Genomic DNA, 18,552 nt, shown 5'->3' on the forward strand with positions numbered 1-18,552 from the left:
AGTCAATGTGGAGGCTATATACAGGGGGTACCAGTACAGAGTCAATGTGGAGGCTTTATACAGGGGTACCAGTACAGAGTCAATGTGGAGGCTATATACAGGGGGTACCAGTACAGAGTCAATGTGGAGGCTTTATACAGGGGTACCAGTACAGAGTCAATGTGGAGGCTTTATACAGGGGGTACCAGTACAGAGTCAATGTGGAGGCTTTATACAGGGGGTACCAGTACAGAGTCAATGTGGAGGCTATATACAGGGGTACCAGTACAGAGTCAATGTGGAGGCTATATACAGGGGGTACCAGTACAGAGTCAATGTGGAGGCTTTATACAGGGGTACCAGTACAGAGTCAATGTGGAGGCTTTATACAGGGGGTACCAGTACAGAGTCAATGTGGAGGCTTTATACAGGGGTACCAGTACAGAGTCAATGTGGAGGCTATATACAGGGGGTACCAGTACAGAGTCAATGTGGAGGCTTTATACAGGGGGTACCAGTACAGAGTCAATGTGGAGGCTTTATACAGGGGGTACCAGTACAGAGTCAATGTGGAGGCTTTATACAGGGGGTACCAGTACAGAGTCAATGTGGAGGCTATATACAGGGGTACCAGTACAGAGTCAATGTGGAGGCTATATACAGGGGGTACCAGTACAGAGTCAATGTGGAGGCTTTATACAGGGGTACCAGTACAGAGTCAATGTGGAGGCTTTATACAGGGGGTACCAGTACAGAGTCAATGTGGAGGCTTTATACAGGGGTACCAGTACAGAGTCAATGTGGAGGCTTTATACAGGTGGTACCAGTACAGAGTCAATGTGGAGGCTATATACAGGGGGTACCAGTACAGAGTCAATGTGGAGGCTATATACAGGTGGTACCGGTACAGAGTCAATGTGGAGGCTATATACAGGGGGTACCAGTACAGAGTCAATGTGGAGGCTTTATACAGGGGGTACCAGTACAGAGTCAATGTGGAGGCTTTATACAGGGGGTACCAGTACAGAGTCAATGTGGAGGCTTTATACAGGGGGTACCAGTACAGAGTCAATGTGGAGGCTATATACAGGGGGTACCAGTACAGAGTCAATGTGGAGGCTATATACAGGGGGTACCAGTACAGAGTCAATGTGGAGGCTTTATACAGGGGGTACCAGTACAGAGTCAATGTGGAGGCTTTATACAGGGGTACCAGTACAGAGTCAATGTGGAGGCTTTATACAGGGGGTACCAGTACAGAGTCAATGTGGAGGCTTTATACAGGGGTACCAGTACAGAGTCAATGTGGAGGCTTTATACAGGGGTACCAGTACAGAGTCAATGTGGAGGCTTTATACAGGGGGTACCAGTACAGAGTCAATGTGGAGGCTTTATACAGGGGGTACCAGTACAGAGTCAATGTGGAGGCTTTATACAGGGGGTACCGGTACAGAGTCAATGTGGAGGCTATATACAGGGGGTACCGGTACAGAGTCAATGTGGAAGCTTTATACAGGGGGTACCAGTACAGAGTCAATGTGGAGGCTATATACAGGTGGTACCAGTACAGAGTCAATGTGGAGGCTTTATACAGGGGGTACCAGTACAGAGTCAATGTGGAGGCTTTATACAGGGGGTACCGGTACAGAGTCAATGTGGAGGCTATATACAGGGGGTAACAGTACAGAGTCAATGTGGAGGCTTTATACATGGGGTACTGGTACAGAGTCAATGTGGAGGCTTTATACAGGGGGTACCAGTACAGAGTCAATGTGGAGGCTATATACAGGGGGTACCAGTACAGAGTCAATGTGGAGGCTTTATACAGGGGGTACCAGTACAGAGTCAATGTGGAGGTTATATACAGGGGTACCAGTACAGAGTCAATGTGGAGGCTATATACAGGGGGTACCGGTACAGAGTCAATGTGGAGGCTTTATACAGGTGGTACCAGTACAGAGTCAATGTGGAGGCTTTATACAGGGGGTACCAGTACAGAGTCAATGTGGAGGCTTTATACAGGGGTACCAGTACAGAGTCAATGTGGAGGCTTTATACAGGGGGTACCAGTACAGAGTCAATGTGGAGGCTTTATACAGGGGTACCAGTACAGAGTCAATGTGGAGGCTTTATACAGGGGGTACCAGTACAGAGTCAATGTGGAGGCTTTATACAGGGGGTACCAGTACAGAGTCAATGTGGAGGTTATATACAGGGGTACCAGTACAGAGTCAATGTGGAGGCTATATACAGGGGGTACCGGTACAGAGTCAATGTGGAGGCTTTATACAGGGGTACCAGTACAGAGTCAATGTGGAGGCTTTATACAGGGGGTACCAGTACAGAGTCAATGTGGAGGCTATATACAGGGGTACCAGTACAGAGTCAATGCGGAGGCTATATACAGGGGGTACCGGTACAGAGTCAATGTGGAGGCTATATACAGGGGGTACCAGTACAGAGTCAATGTGGAGGCTTTATACAGGGGTACCAGTACAGAGTCAATGTGGAGGCTATATACAGGGGGTACCGGTACAGAGTCAATGTGGAGGCTATATACAGGGGGTACCGGTACAGAGTCAATGTGGAGGCTATATACAGGGGGTACCAGTACAGAGTCAATGTGGAGGCTATATACAGGGGGTACCGGTACAGAGTCAATGTGGAGGCTATATACAGGGGGTACCAGTACAGAGTCAATGTGGAGGCTATATACAGGGGGTACCAGTACAGAGTCAATGTGGAGGCTTTATACAGGGGTACCAGTACAGAGTCAATGTGGAGGCTTTATACAGGGGTACCAGTACAGAGTCAATGTGGAGGCTTTATACAGGGGGTACCGGTACAGAGTCAATGTGGAGACTATATACAGGGGGTACCGGTACAGAGTCAATGTGGAGGCTTTATACAGGGGGTACCAGTACAGAGTCAATGTGGAGGCTATATACAGGGGGTACCAGTACAGAGTCAATGTGGAGGCTTTATACAGGGGTACCAGTACAGAGTCAATGTGGAGGCTTTATACAGGGGTACCAGTACAGAGTCAATGTGGAGGTTATATACAGGGTGTACCAGTACAGAGTCAATGTGGAGGCTTTATACAGGGGTACCAGTACAGAGTCAATGTGGAGGCTTTATACAGGGGTACCAGTACAGAGTCAATGTGGAGGCTTTATACAGGGGTACCAGTACAGAGTCAATGTGGAGGCTTTATACAGGGGTACCAGTACAGAGTCAATGTGGAGGCTATATACAGGGGTACCAGTACAGAGTCAATGTGGAGGCTTTATACAGGGGGTACCGGTACAGAGTCAATGTGGAGGCTATATACAGGGGGTACCAGTACAGAGTCAATGTGGAGGCTTTATACAGGGGTACCAGTACAGAGTCAATGTGGAGGCTTTATACAGGGGTACCAGTACAGAGTCAATGTGGAGGCTTTATACAGGGGTACCAGTACAGAGTCAATGTGGAGGCTATATACAGGGGTACCAGTACAGAGTCAATGTGGAGGCTTTATACAGGGGTACCAGTACAGAGTCAATGTGGAGGCTTTATACAGGGGTACCAGTACAGAGTCAATGTGGAGGCTATATACAGGGGGTACCGGTACAGAGTCAATGTGGAGGCTTTATACAGGTGGTACCGGTACAGAGTCAATGTGGAGGCTTTATACAGGTGGTACCAGTACAGAGTCAATGTGGAGGCTATATACAGGTGGTACCAGTACAGAGTCAATGTGGAGACTATATACAGGTGGTACCGGTACAGAGTCAATGTGGAGGCTTTATACAGGGGGTACCAGTACAGACTCAATGTGGAGGCTATATACAGGTGGTACCAGTACAGAGTCAATGTGGAGACTATATACAGGGGGTACCGGTACAGAGTCAATGTGGAGGCTTTATACAGGTGGTACCGGTACAGAGTCAATGTGGAGGCTATATACAGGTGGTACCAGTACAGAGTCAATGTGGAGACTATATACAGGGGGTACCGGTACAGAGTCAATGTGGAGGCTTTATACAGGGGGTACCGGTACAGAGTCAATGTGGAGGCTTTATACAGGGGGTACCGGTACAGAGTCAATGTGGAGGCTTTATACAGGGGGTACCGGTACAGAGTCAATGTGGAGGCTATATACAGGGGGTACCGGTACAGAGTCAATGTGGAAGCTTTATACAGGGGGTACCAGTACAGAGTCAATGTGGAGGCTATATACAGGTGGTACCGGTACAGAGTCAATGTGGAGGCTATATACAGGGGGTACCAGTACAGAGTCAATGTGGAGGCTTTATACAGGGGGTACCAGTACAGAGTCAATGTGGAGGCTATATACAGGGGGTACCAGTACAGAGTCAATGTGGAGGCTTTATACAGGGGGTACCAGTACAGAGTCAATGTGGAGGCTATATACAGGGGGTACCAGTACAGAGTCAATGTGGAGGCTATATACAGGGGGTACCAGTACAGAGTCAATGTGGAGGCTTTATACAGGGGGTACCAGTACAGAGTCAATGTGGAGGCTATATACAGGTGGTACCGGTACAGAGTCAATGTGGAGGCTATATACAGGTGGTACCGGTACAGAGTCAATGTGGAGGCTATATACAGGTGGTACCGGTACAGAGTCAATGTGGAGGCTATATACAGGTGGTACCGGTACAGAGTCAATGTGCGGGGGCACCGGTTAGTCGATGTAATTGAGGTAATATGTAGGTAGAGTTAAAGTGACTATGCATAGATAATAAACAGAGTAGCGGCAGCATAAAAGAGGGGGGCAATGCAAATAGTCTGGGTAGTCATTTGATTAGCTGTTCAGGAGTCTTATGGGTTGGGGGTAGAAGCTGTTAAGAAGCCTTTTTGACCTAGACTTGGCACTCTGGTACCGCTTGTCGTGCGGTAGCAGAGAAAACAGTCTATGACTTGGGTGGCTGGTGTCTTTGACAATTTTTAGGGCCTATGACACTGCTTGGTATAGAGGTCCTGGATGGCAGGAAGCTTGGCCCCAGTGATGTACTGGGCTGTATGCACTACCCTCTGTAGTACCTTGCAGTCGGAAGCCGAGAAGTTGCCATACCAGGCAGTGACGCAACCAGTCAAGATGCTCTCGATGGGGCAGCTGTCAAACTTTTTGAGGATCTGAGGGCTCATGCCAATCTTATCAGTCTCCTGAGGGGGAATAGGCTTTGTCGTGTCCTCTTCACAACTGTCTTGGTGTTTGGACCATGATAGTTTGTTGTTGATGTGGACACCAAGGAACTTGAAACTCTCGATCCTGCTCCACTGCAGCCCCATCGATGAGAATGGGGGCGTGCTCGGTCCTACTTTTCCTCTAGTCCACAATCATCTCGTTTGTCTTGATCATGTTGAGGGAGAGGTTGTTATCCTGGCACCACACGGCCAGGTCTCTGACCTCCCTGTATGCTGTCTCATCATTGTCGGTGATCAGGCCTACCACTGTTGTGTAATCCGTAAACTTAATGATGGAGTTGTGCCTGGCCATGCAGTCATGAGTAAACGGGGTACAGGAGGGGACTGAGCACGCACCCCTGAGGGGCCCCCGTGTTGAGGATCAGCGTGGCGGATGTGTTGTTACTTACCATTACCACCTGGGTGTGGCCCATCAGGAAGTCCAGGATCTTGTTTATGGTGTTGAACGCACTATGGTGTTGAACGCTGAGCTGTAGTCAATGAATAGCATTCTCACATAGGTGTTCCTTTTGTCCAGGTGGGAAAGGGCAGTGTGGAGTGCAATAGAACCTGCATCATCTGTGGATCTGTTTGAGCGGTATGCAAATTGGAGTGGGTCTAGGGTTTCTGGGATAAGGGTGTTGATGTGAGCCATGACCAGCCTTGCAAAGCACTTCATGGCTACAGATGTGAGTGCTATGGGTCGGTAGTCATTTAGGCAGGTTACCTTAGTGTTCTTGGGCACAGGGACTATGGTGGTCTGCTTGAAACATGTTGGTATTACAGACTCAGTCAGGGAGAGGTTGAAAATGTCATTGAAGACACTTGCCAGTTGGTCAGTGCATGCTTGGAGTACACATCCTGGTAATCCATCTGGCCCAGAGGCCTTGTGAATGTTGACCTGTTATGGTCACATCGGCTAAGGAGAGCGTGATCACACAGTTGTCCAGAACAGCTGGTGCTCACATGCATGTTTCAGTGTTACTTGCTTCGAAGCGAGCATAGAAGTAATTTAGCTCATCTGGTAGGCTCGTGTCACTGGGCAGCTCGCGGCTGTGCTTCCCTTTGTAGTCTGTATTAGTTTGCAAGCCCTGTCACATCCAACGAGCATCAGAGCCAGTGTTGTACGATTCAATCTTAGTCCTGTATTGACGCTTTGCCTGTTTGATTGATTGTTCGTCGGAAGACATAGCGGGATTTCTTATAAGCTTGAAAGCGGCAGCTCTACCCTTTTAGCTCAGTGCGGATGTTGCCTGTAATCCATGGCTACTGGTTGGGGTATGTACGTAGGGTCACTGTGGGGGACGACCTATTGATGAAGCCAGTGACTGATGTGGTTTACTACCCAATGCCATCGGAAGAATCCCGGAACATATTCCAGTCTGTGCTAGATTTGTGTCTGGAATTTGTGCCAATCAAAAGCTTGGCACTAAAATGGTGATCTGCATTTTTGTCAATTTAGTTATTGACATAGCTTTGTTCTGTTTTAATGTTCTCAAGCTATATAGTACTCTAAATACCCCAATTCATGTTAAGTTCAAAAGAATGCAAGATCAACATTGCTGACTGGGGGAATGGACTGTACAAGGTGTCTGAAGCATTCCAAAGGGATGCTGGCCCATGTTTACTCCAATAATGTGTCAAGTTGGCTGGATGTCCTTTGGGTGGTAGACCATTCTTGATACACACTGGAAACGGTTGAGTGTGGAAAACCCCAGAAGCGTTGTAGTTCTTGACTCAAACTGGTGCGCCAGACACTTACTATCATACCCTGTTCAAAGGATCTTTTGTCTTGCCCATTAGCCTTCTGAATGGCACACATACAACCCATGTCTCAATTGTCTCAAGGTTTAAATTCATCTACACGGATTTTAAAGTGACAAGTGACATCAATAAGGGGTCATAGCTTTCATCCAGATTCACCTGGTCAGTCGGTCATGGAAAGAGCCTGTGTCCTTAATGTTTTGTACACTCAGTGTAGTTCCAAGCTCTTGTAATGAGAGAAGAACTTATTCTGAATATATTCTGATCATTTTACTCACCTAGTGACTGTAACCGTGCTACTGGCAACAATTTAATTATGTTTTTAGCCGCTGTTTACTGACACCTGTCATAACAGAACTAAGTGCATTCGTAAATTGATCAATTATTCTGCACTCGGGTGCACTGTCGACCAAGAGTGTTCTGCCATTGGATTGTTTTGCCAGTGTGAATGTACAACCTCTCCCTTAGTTCCAGGTTTATAACAATTAACTACAGTTTCTGTATCAACCCTGCCTTGCAATATTTCATATCAGAAGACTATATAATAACCAGTATGAAACCCGACGCCAAACATATATCACCTTTACTGTAGCAATTGGCGACACAACACAGGTAGACGGGCAAGTTAAGGTAACTAACCACTGGTACAACTGCAAAGGTATTTGACCTCTGTGAGGCCCTTGCTGACCTCTCCTTTGAACGCAACCGTTTGCGTGGGCCTCTGTTTGCAAGGTAACCCATTTGACCTCTGACCTCTGTCTGTCCTGTAGATGAGAAGGCCATGGTTAAGATGCGGGACCTGCAGATCAAACTGGAGGACTTTGACAAGGTCAAGATGATCGGCAGAGGAGCCTATGGAGAGGTGCAACTGGTGAGAAACTCCCTCCGTGTGTTTGTGGCACAAAGATACAATGATACACAAACAGATGAAGAACATTTACATTCCTCACTGCCTCTGTGAGCTCTTGCGTTCGTGTCTCCCCCTTCCAGGTGCCTGTCTGTCTGCATGTTTTTCTTTGTGTATTTTTCAGGTTCTGTGTACCTTGTAATAAAGGCATGTTTAGACAGGTCGTGTGTGTATATGTGTGTTGGAAAGATTCATTTTGTGTCTGAAGTCTTGTGTGAAGAGGGGGGGGGGGGGGGGCTGGTCGATCTGTGTGTACATGTTGTCCTGTGGGTGTCTTGTGTTTTTTTTTGTGTGTTGTCATGTTGTTTGCAGGACTTTATGTTATCAAGGGCCTTCAATGGCATTCTCTGCCACTTTGTCACAGTCAAAGTGACATTGTATCTTGTCTACTGGTGACTATGTTATGAATGTGTGTTTATACTGCTTTCTTTTGACGGTTTCCCTCGTAAAAAAAATCTTGAATCTCAGTAGCGTCTACTACTTGTATAAATAAAGTGTGTGTGTGGCCGTGTGTGTGTGGCCGTGTGTGTAATCTTATACCTCGTCATCTCAATCTCTAAATTTAAAGACTCAATCATGGACACTGACAGTTGTGGCTGCTTTGTGTGATGTATTGTTGTCTCTACCTTCTTGCCCTTTGCTGTTGTCTGTGCCCAATAATGTTTGAACCATGTTTTGTGCTGCTACCATGTTGTCATGTTGTGTTGCTACCATGCTGTGTTATGTGTTGCTGCCTTGTTGTGTTGCTGCCTTGCTATGTTGTTGTCTTATGTCTCTCAATGTAGTGTTGTGTCATCATGATGTGTGTTTTGTCCTTTTAATCCCAGCCCCCGTCCCAACAGGAGGCCTTTTGCCTTTTGGTAGGCCGGCATTGTAAATAAGAATTTGTTCTTAACTGACTTGTGAGGTTAAATAAAGGTGAAATAAAAAATGTACCTCCCGTCCTCCAGGTCCGCCACAAGGCGTCTCAGAAGGTGTACGCCATGAAACAGCTGAGCAAGTTTGAGATGATCAAACGCTCTGACTCCGCCTTCTTCTGGGAGGAGAGAGACATCATGGCCTTCTCCAACAGCCCCTGGGTCGTCCAGGTGAGAGAGACTTGCACTCATACACGTACAGTACACACACCTCTCACATACTCCAAATGTCAGTCAAGCTTTTATTGTTGTGATATGTGTTTTCCAGCTGTGCTGTGCTTTCCAAGATGACCTCCACCTCTACATGGTGATGGAGTATATGCCTGGTGGAGATCTGGTCACCCTGACCATGAACTACGACATGCCAGAGAAGTGGGTCCGTTTCTACACTGCCGAGGTGGTGCTGGCGCTAGATGCCATCCACTCTATGGGTTTCATCCACCGCGATGTGAAACCGGACAACATACTACTGGACCAAAATGGCCACCTCAAGCTGGCTGACTTTGGCACCTGCATGAAGATGGACTCTGTGAGTTTGCAGGGGAGTTGGAGAATTGGCTGAGGGTCTAGGGAAGTGCTACCTGGTCCTGGGGAGCCAAAGGGGCTCACATTTAGTTGTTTTGCCTTAGCACTAACACATTCGAATCAACTCGTCATCAAGCCTTCACTTGAATCAGGTGTGTTAGTGCTAAGGAAAAAACCTAAATGTGCACCCCTTCGGGTCCCCAGGACTGGGAAGCACTGGTCCAGGGCCTAGACTGGGCTGTGGGGGTTTTCTGAGTGAGACGTCATCCTAACCCGAAATGGTCTTGTTATGGTAATTTTGTCTGAAACACCAAACTCAAGCCCTAGACCTTACTTTTTTTTCTGCTTTCTTCTGTAACTTTTAATTTTAACATGAGCTCATTTTAGACTATTTCCAAGGTGATGAACTGTCTACTGCTAAAATCTGGGTTTGGGGGAATTTCACTGCTCCAGTGCACCACCATGTGGTCAGATTATGAATTGTTTAGTGTCAATTTCCACATAGAAAGTCCATCAGGTTAAGTTGCTGAATCATGACTTACAGGACAGGTAAGCTGTGCCAAAAAGGTCTTTGACAAATTTAATGGGCCGGTTTCCCAGACACATACTGAACAACCTGCCCTCTAAATATACATCTGCTGTCTTCAACTAGGATCTCAGCGATCACTTCCTCATTGCCTGTGTGCGTACTGGGTCTGCAGTCAAATGACCACCCCTCATCACTATCAAACGCTCCCTAAAACACTTCAGAAGGCAGGCCTTTCTAATCGACCTGGCCGGGGGTATCCTGGAAGGATATTGACCTCATCCCGTCAGTAGAGGATGCCTGGTTGTTCTTTAAAAGTGCTTTCCTCACCATCTTAAATAAGCATGCTCCTTTCAAAAAATGTAGAACTAAGAACAAATATAGCCCTTGGTTCATTCCAGACCTGACTGCCCTTGACCAGCACAAAAACATCCTGCGGCGTTCTGCATTAGCATCAAATAGCCCCCGTGATATGCAACTTTTCAGGGAAGTCAGGAACCAATATACACAGGCAGGTAGGAAAGCTAAGGCTAGCTTTTTCAAACAGAAATTTGCTTCCTGTAGCACTAATTCCAAAAAGTTTTGGGACACTGTAAAGTCCATGTAGAATAAGAGCACCTCCTCCCAGCTGCCCACTGCACTGAGGATAGGAAACACTGTCACCACTGATAAATCTACAATAATCGATAATTTCAATAAGCATTTTTCCATGGCTGGCCATGCTTTCCCCCTGGCTACCCCTACCCTGGCCAACATCTCAGCACCCCCAACTTTCTAAAATCTTCGAAAGCCAAGTTAATAAACAGATCACCAACCATTTCGAATCCCACCTTACCTTCTCCACTATGTAATCTGATTTCCGAGACGGTAACGGGTGCACCTCAGCCACGCTCAAGGTACTAAACGATATCATAACCACCATCGATAGAAGACAGTACTGTGCAGCCGTCTTCATCGACCTGGCCAAGGCTTTCGACTCTGTCAATCACCACATTCTTATCAGCAGACTCAACAGCCTTGGTTTCTCAAATGACTGCCTCGCCTGGTTCACCAACCACTTCTCAGATAGAGTTCAGTGTGTCAAATCGGAGGGCCTGTTGTCCAGACCTCTGGCAGTCTCTATGGGGGTGCCACAGGGTTCAATTCTTGGGCCGACTCTTTTTCTCTGTATATATCAATGAGGTCGCTCTCGCTGCTGGTGATTCTCTGATCCACCTCTACGCAAACGACACCATTCTGTATACATCTGGCCCTTCTTTGGACGCTGCGTTAACTAACCTCCAAACGAGCTTCAACGCCATACAACACTCCTTCCGTGTCCTCCACCTGCTTTTAAATGCTAGTAAAACTAGCTCTTCAACCGATTGCTGCCCGCACCCTCCGGCCCGACTAGCATCACTACGCTGGACAGTTCTGACCTAGAATATGTGGACAACTACAAATACCTAAGTGTCTGGTTAGACTGTAAACTCTCCTTCCAGACTCACATTAAGCATCTCCAATCCAAAATTAAATCTAGAATCTGCTTCCTATTTCGCAACAAAGCCTCCTTCACTCATGCCCCCAAATATACCCTCGTAAAACTGACTATCCTGCAGATCCTGTACTTCGGCAATGTCATTTACAAAATAGCCCCCAACACTCTACTCAACAAATTGGATGCAGTCTATCATAGTGCCATCCGTTTTGTCACCAAAGCCCACATTCTACCCACCACTGTGACCTGTACACTCTCGTTGGCTGGCCCACGCTTCATATTTGTCGCCAAACCCACTGGCTCCAGGTCATCTAAGTCTTTGCTAGGTAAAGCCCCGCCTTAAGCCCCGCTCACTGGTAACCATAGCAACAGCCACGCGCTCCAGCAGGTATATCTCACTGGTCACCCCCGAAGCCAGCACTTCCTATGGCCGCCTTTCCTTCCAGTTCTCTGCTGCCAATGACTGGAACAAATTTCAAAAATCTTTGAAGCTGGAGTCTTATCTCCCTCTCTAACTTTAAGCATCAGCTGTCAGAGCAGCTTACTGATCACTGTATCTGTACTCAGCCAATCTGTAAATAGCACACCCGACTACCTCATCCCCATATCATTACTTACCCTCTTGCTCTTTTGCACCCCAGTATCTCTACTTGCACATCATCATCTGCACATCTATCACTCCAGTGTTAATGCTAAATTGTAATTATTTTTGCCTCTACGGCCTATGTATTGCCTTATCTCCCTACTCTTCTACATTTGCTCACACTGAACATAGATTTGTCTATTTTTCCTTATCTTTTGTGTTATTGACCGTACATTTGTTTATGTGTAACTTTGTGTTGTTTTTGTTGCACTGCTTTGCTTTATCTTGGTCAGGTCGCAGTTGTAAATGAGAACTTGTTCTCAACTGGCCTACCTGGTTAAATAAAGGTTAAATAAATAAAACACAGATTAGGCTTAGTCCTGGACTAAAAATCAGAGTCACCATTAAAAGTGCTTCTTAGGACTAGGCTTAATCTATGTCTGGCACACTGGCCCAATATGTTTCACTGTTTAGTTGACCTACTTTAACAATGTCTCTGTCTCTGTCTGCCTGTCTCCCCGCCTGCCTCTCCGTCTGCACGTCTCTCTCATTCCAGACAGGCATGGTCCACTGTGACACAGCAGTGGGGACTCCGGACTACATCTCCCCTGAGGTGCTCAAGTCCCAGGGGGGGGACGGCTACTACGGCCGCGAGTGTGACTGGTGGTCCGTGGGGGTGTTCATCTTTGAGATGCTGGTCGGTGAGTGAGTTTCTCTGATCCTGAATCAGAACGGTTTTCAGGATCTCAATTGGACCGTTGACCTGCTAATGTTAATTCTCTTAATTTTGTCATTTGGATTGGGGCTAAGCGACTAAAGATGGTTTGATTAACCCCGCTCGGGTGATATGTAACCTTGCCTGAGACCTCAAGACTTGTGTTAGCTCCCTGAGCTAATGTCTTGGATTTAGCTCAGCGGGCTAACAGTCTTGTGGCATGCCGTACACCTAGGTTTAAACCCAGTGGTCACACTACTAGGCTATTTGTGTTTATTGAAGCTAGTTTAACCTCCCCTGTAAAGCCTAACAAAAGCCCAAAAACATATTTTAAATTTCACCTCTCTTTTTAGGCGACACCCCATTTTATGCTGAGTCACTAGTAGGAACATACGGGAAGATCATGGATCACAAGAATAACCTCAACTTCCCTGATAATGTGCAGATGTCCAATGATACCAAGGACCTCATCTGTGCCTTCCTGTCTGACAGGTACAGTATGTTTGACCCCGTGACCGGTCTGACCACTCGGCTCCTTCAAAGTGTGATCTCTTTTTTTCACACTTTCCTGTGGAGGCTGTTACTTACTAAATGAGAGGAGCTGGTCATGCCACATTTTGCAGAGCACCAGACATAAGGTTATGTAGCCTAGTAGGACTCGTTTTACTGTGGATATACAGTGCCTTGCGAAAGTATTCGGCCCCCTTGAACTTTGCGACCTTTTGCCACATTTCAGGCTTCAAACAAAGATATAAAACTGTATTTTTTTGTGAAGAATCAACAACAAGTGGGACACAATCATGAAGTGGAACGACATTTATTGGATATTTCAAACCTTTTTAACAAATCAAAAACTGAAAAATTGGGCGTGCAAAATTATTCAGCCCCCTTAAGTTCATACTTTGTAGCGCCACCTTTTGCTGCGATTACAGCTGTAAGTCGCTTGGGGTATGTCTCTATCAGTTTTGCACATCGAGAGACTGAAATTATTTCCCATTCCTCCTTGCAAAACAGCTCGAGCTCAGTGAGGTTGGATGGAGAGCATTTGTGAACAGCAGTTTTCAGTTCTTTCCACAGATTCTCGATTGGATTCAGGTCTGGACTTTGACTTGGCCATTCTAACACCTGGATATGTTTATTTTTGAACCATTCCATTGTAGATTTTGCTTTATGTTTTGGATCATTGTCTTGTTGGAAGACAAATCTCCTTCCCAGTCTCAGGTCTTTTGCAGACTCCATCAGGTTTTCTTCCAGAATGGTCCTGTATTTGGCTCCATCCATCTTCCCATCAATTTTAACCATCTTCCCTGTCCCTGCTGAAGAAAAGCAGGCCCAAACCATGATGCTGCCACCACCATGTTTGACAGTGGGGATGGTGTGTTGCTTTTACGCCAAACATAACGTTTTGCATTGTTGCCAAAAAGTTCAATTTTGGTTTCATCTGACCAGAGCACCTTCTTCCACATGTTTGGTGTGTCTCCCAGGTGGCTTGTGGCAAACTTTAAACAACACTTTTTATGGATATCTTTAAGAAATGGCTTTCTTCTTGCCACTCTTCCATAAAGGCCAGATTTGTGCAATATACGACTGATTGTTGACCTATGGACAGAGTCTCCCACCTCAGCTGTAGATCTCTGCAGTTCATCCAGAGTGATCATGGGCCTCTTGGCTGCATCTCTGATCAGTCTTCTCCTTGTATGAGCTGAAAGTTTAGAGGGACGGCCAGGTCTTGGTAGATTTTCAGTGGTCTGATACTCCTTCCATTTCAATATTATCGCTTGCACAGTGCTCCTTGGGATGTTTAAAGCTTGGGAAATATTTTTGTATCCAAATCCGGCTTTAAACTTCTTCACAACAGTATCTCGGACCTGCCTGGTGTGTTCCTTGTTCTTCATGATGCTCTCTGCGCTTTTAACGGACCTCTGAGACTATCACAGTGCAGGTGCATTTATACGGAGACTTGATTACACACAGGTGGATTGTATTTATCATCATTAGTCATTTAGGTCAACATTGGATCATTCAGAGATCCTCACTGAACTTCTGGAGAGAGTTTGCTGCACTGAAAGTAAAGGGGCTGAATAATTTTGCACACCCAATTTTTCAGTTTTTGATTTGTTAAAAAAGTTTGAAATATCCAATAAATGTCGTTCCACTTCATGATTGTGTCCCACTTGTTGTTGATTCTTCACAAAAAAATACAGTTTTATATCTTTATGTTTGAAGCCTGAAATGTGGCAAAAGGTCGCAAAGTTCAAGGGGGCCGAATACTTTCGCAAGGCACTGTAGATACTTTTGTACCGGTTTCCTCCAGCATCTTCACAAGGTCCTTTGCTGCTGTTCTGGGATTGATTTGCACTTTTCGCACCAAAGTACGTTCTTCTCTAGGAGACAGAACCCGTCTCCTTCCTGAGCGGTATGACGGCTGTGTGGTCCCATGGTGTTTACTTATACTTGCATACTATTGTTTGTACAGATGAACGTGGTACCTTCAGGCATTTTGAAATTGCTCCCAAGGATGAACCAGACTTGTGGTCTACCATTTTTTTTCCTGAGGTCTTGGCTGATTTCTTTTAATTTTCCCATGATGTCAAGCAAAGAGGCACTGAGTTTGAAGGTAGGCCTTGAAATACATCCACAGGTACACCTCCAATTGACTCAAATGATGTCAATTAGCCTATCAGATGCTTCTAAAGCCATGACATCATTTTCGGGAATTTTCCAAGCTGTTTAAAGGCACAGTCAACTTAGTGTATGTAAACTTCTGACACACTGGAATTGTGATACAGTGAATATTAAGTGAAATAATATGTCTGTAAACCAATTGTTGGGAAAATGACTTGTGTCGTGCACAAAGTAGATGTCCTAACCGACTTGCCAAAACTATAGTTTGTTAACAGGAAATTTGTGGAGTGGTTGAAAAACAAGTTTTATGACTCCAACCTAAGTGTATGTAAACTTCTGACTTCAACTGTATTATGAATTTGCTTAAATGATATGTGAAGTATCAATGTAGTGCTTATGAACACTACAAATATTGTTGTTAAGCATTGAACAACTAACAAAGTTGTTCTTAGTTTAAACTGGGACCAGAAAAGATGAACACCTGAGTGAGCGATTCTTTGTTAATGGCTATTAGATACTTAGGATCATAGTAGTTGATAGGAGTAGAGGTGAAGGATTATACTTAGCATCATAGTAGTAGTAGTTGATGGGAGTAGAGGTTAATGATTATACTTAGCATCATAGTAGTAGTAGTTGATGGGAGTAGAGGTTAATGAGAGGCTGGGACATTAGCGGTATAGTAGTAGTAGTTGATAGGAGTAGAGGTTAATGAGAAGCTGGGACATTAGCGGTATAGTAGACGTCAAACACCCTTTCTGTTGCCACACAATGCCTGTCTTATACTCCCCTTCCCCTCTGTTTACATTCTCTCACTCACTCTGCAGTCTCTCTCACCACACACACACTCACATACACACTGAGATGCACACACACCCATACACACACACACATGCCCTACGCAAACTAAGGTTATTATAGTAAACTGAAACTAAAATAAAAAAAACTACTTAGTAAACTGAAATAAACTATACTGAAACTATTATCTTTGACTGCAAAACCACGTAAAATAAAAACCACAAATTATTATTTGTTTTTTTCTTCTAAAAATCAGTTGGGGTTTTGAAGGGTTTTATTTTGAATGGGTTTTTAAGCTTCGGACTCTGTTGGGTAAAGGCTGCCAGTAGATGGCAACGTTTCAAATAGGCCTAGCTTGTGCATCAGTATCACTAACTAACAGGGTGAGCACAGACTGGACTGGGCCAAGGTAGAACAGCTTGTTAAGTTGCTGGAGCCGTTCGCAATCCACGCTGACCAGCTTCAAACTGACAGCCAGACGCTGTCTGATGTGGTGTGCCGTGCCTTCTCTACCTTGAGGCACACTTTCAGTCAACTACTGTTGCCAAACAGTTGTCCCGGGTCCTCCTGAAGTCACTGTGGGAGCGCTTCGCATGCATACTGAATCGTCTGGCAGCCAACTTCAAGCCAACCCCTGCAGCAGCTTGCCTGATGACCCAAGTGGGTCTCTGGCACTTTGTTCAACAGAGATGGAGCCACTGATGAGGGAAGCAGAGTCTTATACTTCAGCAAATCAGAGTGCAGCTGTGGAGCAGCAGGATCCCTGAAAGATGCCAGCATATTGAAACCATCTTGACCACATTTCATCAGAAATATAGCTTCCTTGCATTGACCATTGTGTCTGTGGTCACAGTCTGCTGTGAAGGTGGGCATGTTTACAGTCACCTCTCCAGTTCTGTCAGGCAAGGATGGCTGTTTATCCAAAGCTGTGCCCTGTGGCACTGGGTCTGGTTTCTGCCCCTGTATCCCAAGCGCTCGTGGAGAGAATATTCAGCCTGTCATCAGGCTTGAGAAACCAAAGGACCACCTCCTCTGGAATGCAGGGTCTTCTTGAAGATGCAGCAGACAATCTCGTTTGGTTGAACAGAAACACACACACACTCACGCTGGCTGGCTGTGAACGGATGGATTTCTGAAGAAGTGTTGTATTGTGTTTTTACTGCTGTTGATGTTTTTATTAACCCAATTTGAAGAGGGTAGTCAGTGATGCATCTTTAATATTACATAACATAACAGGTCACGTGTGCTATGACTTCATTTGTTGTTGTTTTCCTCTCTCTCTCTGTCAGATAAACTTTGTTCTTACATCTACTACTAACGAAAATAAAAAAGCATTGGATTGATGTAAACATGGTTAAGAGTTTCCTTACACCTTGTTTCTTCCACCAGTCCAGGCGCTTATCCTTTAAATCCAAGTCGTATTAGGATTGTTTTATCATTTAAACCTAACCAAACCTATATCCTGGCCATGGAGTTGTACAGAGTCCTCTAGTGGCCTAAAGACTGTGTTGGCATGGGCAGCGCCATTGAGGCCCTTCGCCATTTTGATTTAGTCAACTGAGCGGAACTTCCAACTTCATTGGCTGATGCCTCCTGATGAACTGGTTGGAGTCATGACAGCTGGGTCATCAGGAGGGATCAGCCAATTTAGTATATTGTCTTGACAGATAGTTATTTCCAAGATGGAGATGGCCTTAATGGCACTGCGCGTACTCTCACAGACGCCATCATGAGAGATATAGAGATGTTATGTCTATCCAAGTCTAGGGTCCTGGCCCATCACCTTGTGTATTACTGCCCCTCAGTGGCAAGAAGTGGCATCACAAAAACAAATTATAGGCCTACAACACATATAGGCCTACAACACTGAAAATAAATCATATAAAAATGAAATAGAAATGTTTTCAATCAAATAAACTAAATAAAAAATGGTAAATCAAGTCTGAAAACTAACTGAAACAACTGTTTAAAAAAAAAATGAATGGAAATAAAAATGAATATTATACCCCAACTATAATAACGTTGCTACACACTGACTCATACTTATTCCCCCTCTGTCATGCTAACTGCTCAGCTCCACCATGGGTTTTGCCATCAGTGTCGTCTCAATGTGACGTTACTTTTACTCCACTACATTCTTAAAGAAAATAATGTACTTTCTTCTCCATACATTTTCCCTGACACCCAAAAGTACTCGTTACATTTTGAATGCTTAGCAGGACAGGAAAGCCCCTGGATATCCATATATAAAAAATAAAAGAATAATTGTGCTGTCTGATTTGCTTAATATAAGGAATTTGCAATGATTTATACTTTTAATACTTAAGTATATTTTAATACTTTTAGACTTACTCAAGTAGTATTTTACTGGGTGACTTTCACTTTTACTTGAGTCATTTTCTATTAAGGTATCTCTACTTTTACTACAGTATGACATTTTGGTACTTTGCCCCTACTGTACTGTACCATTTTCATCCATTATGTGTAAGTACAATAGCTTTGTGTTCATTCAATTGTTGCTGATGGTTGTACTAAATTATCCTCTA

The 18,552-nt window shown here is 45.1% G+C and overlaps 1 protein-coding gene across 6 annotated transcripts in view; it reads left to right on the top strand.

Moving 5' to 3' along the window:
- Positions 1–18,552, top strand: part of LOC110529374 (rho-associated protein kinase 2) — a 64,983-nt gene that overhangs the window by 15,442 nt on the left and 30,989 nt on the right. For all 6 annotated transcript variants that reach the window (XR_005052775.1, XR_005052776.1, XM_036984758.1 and 3 more), the window contains exons 3-7: positions 7,707–7,807; positions 8,794–8,931; positions 9,029–9,289; positions 12,428–12,572; positions 12,940–13,078. Coding sequence is in view for 4 of the 6 variants with exons in the window: in XM_036984758.1 (XP_036840653.1) it covers positions 7,707–7,807; positions 8,794–8,931; positions 9,029–9,289; positions 12,428–12,572; positions 12,940–13,078 (784 nt within the window). In the remaining 2 variants the exon portion in view is untranslated. The remainder of the gene's footprint in view (positions 1–7,706; positions 7,808–8,793; positions 8,932–9,028; positions 9,290–12,427; positions 12,573–12,939; positions 13,079–18,552) is intronic.

The sequence above is a fragment of the Oncorhynchus mykiss genome, chromosome 8 (assembly GCF_013265735.2).
Source record: "Oncorhynchus mykiss isolate Arlee chromosome 8, USDA_OmykA_1.1, whole genome shotgun sequence".
In the NCBI taxonomy this organism is placed as follows: domain Eukaryota; kingdom Metazoa; phylum Chordata; class Actinopteri; order Salmoniformes; family Salmonidae; genus Oncorhynchus; species Oncorhynchus mykiss.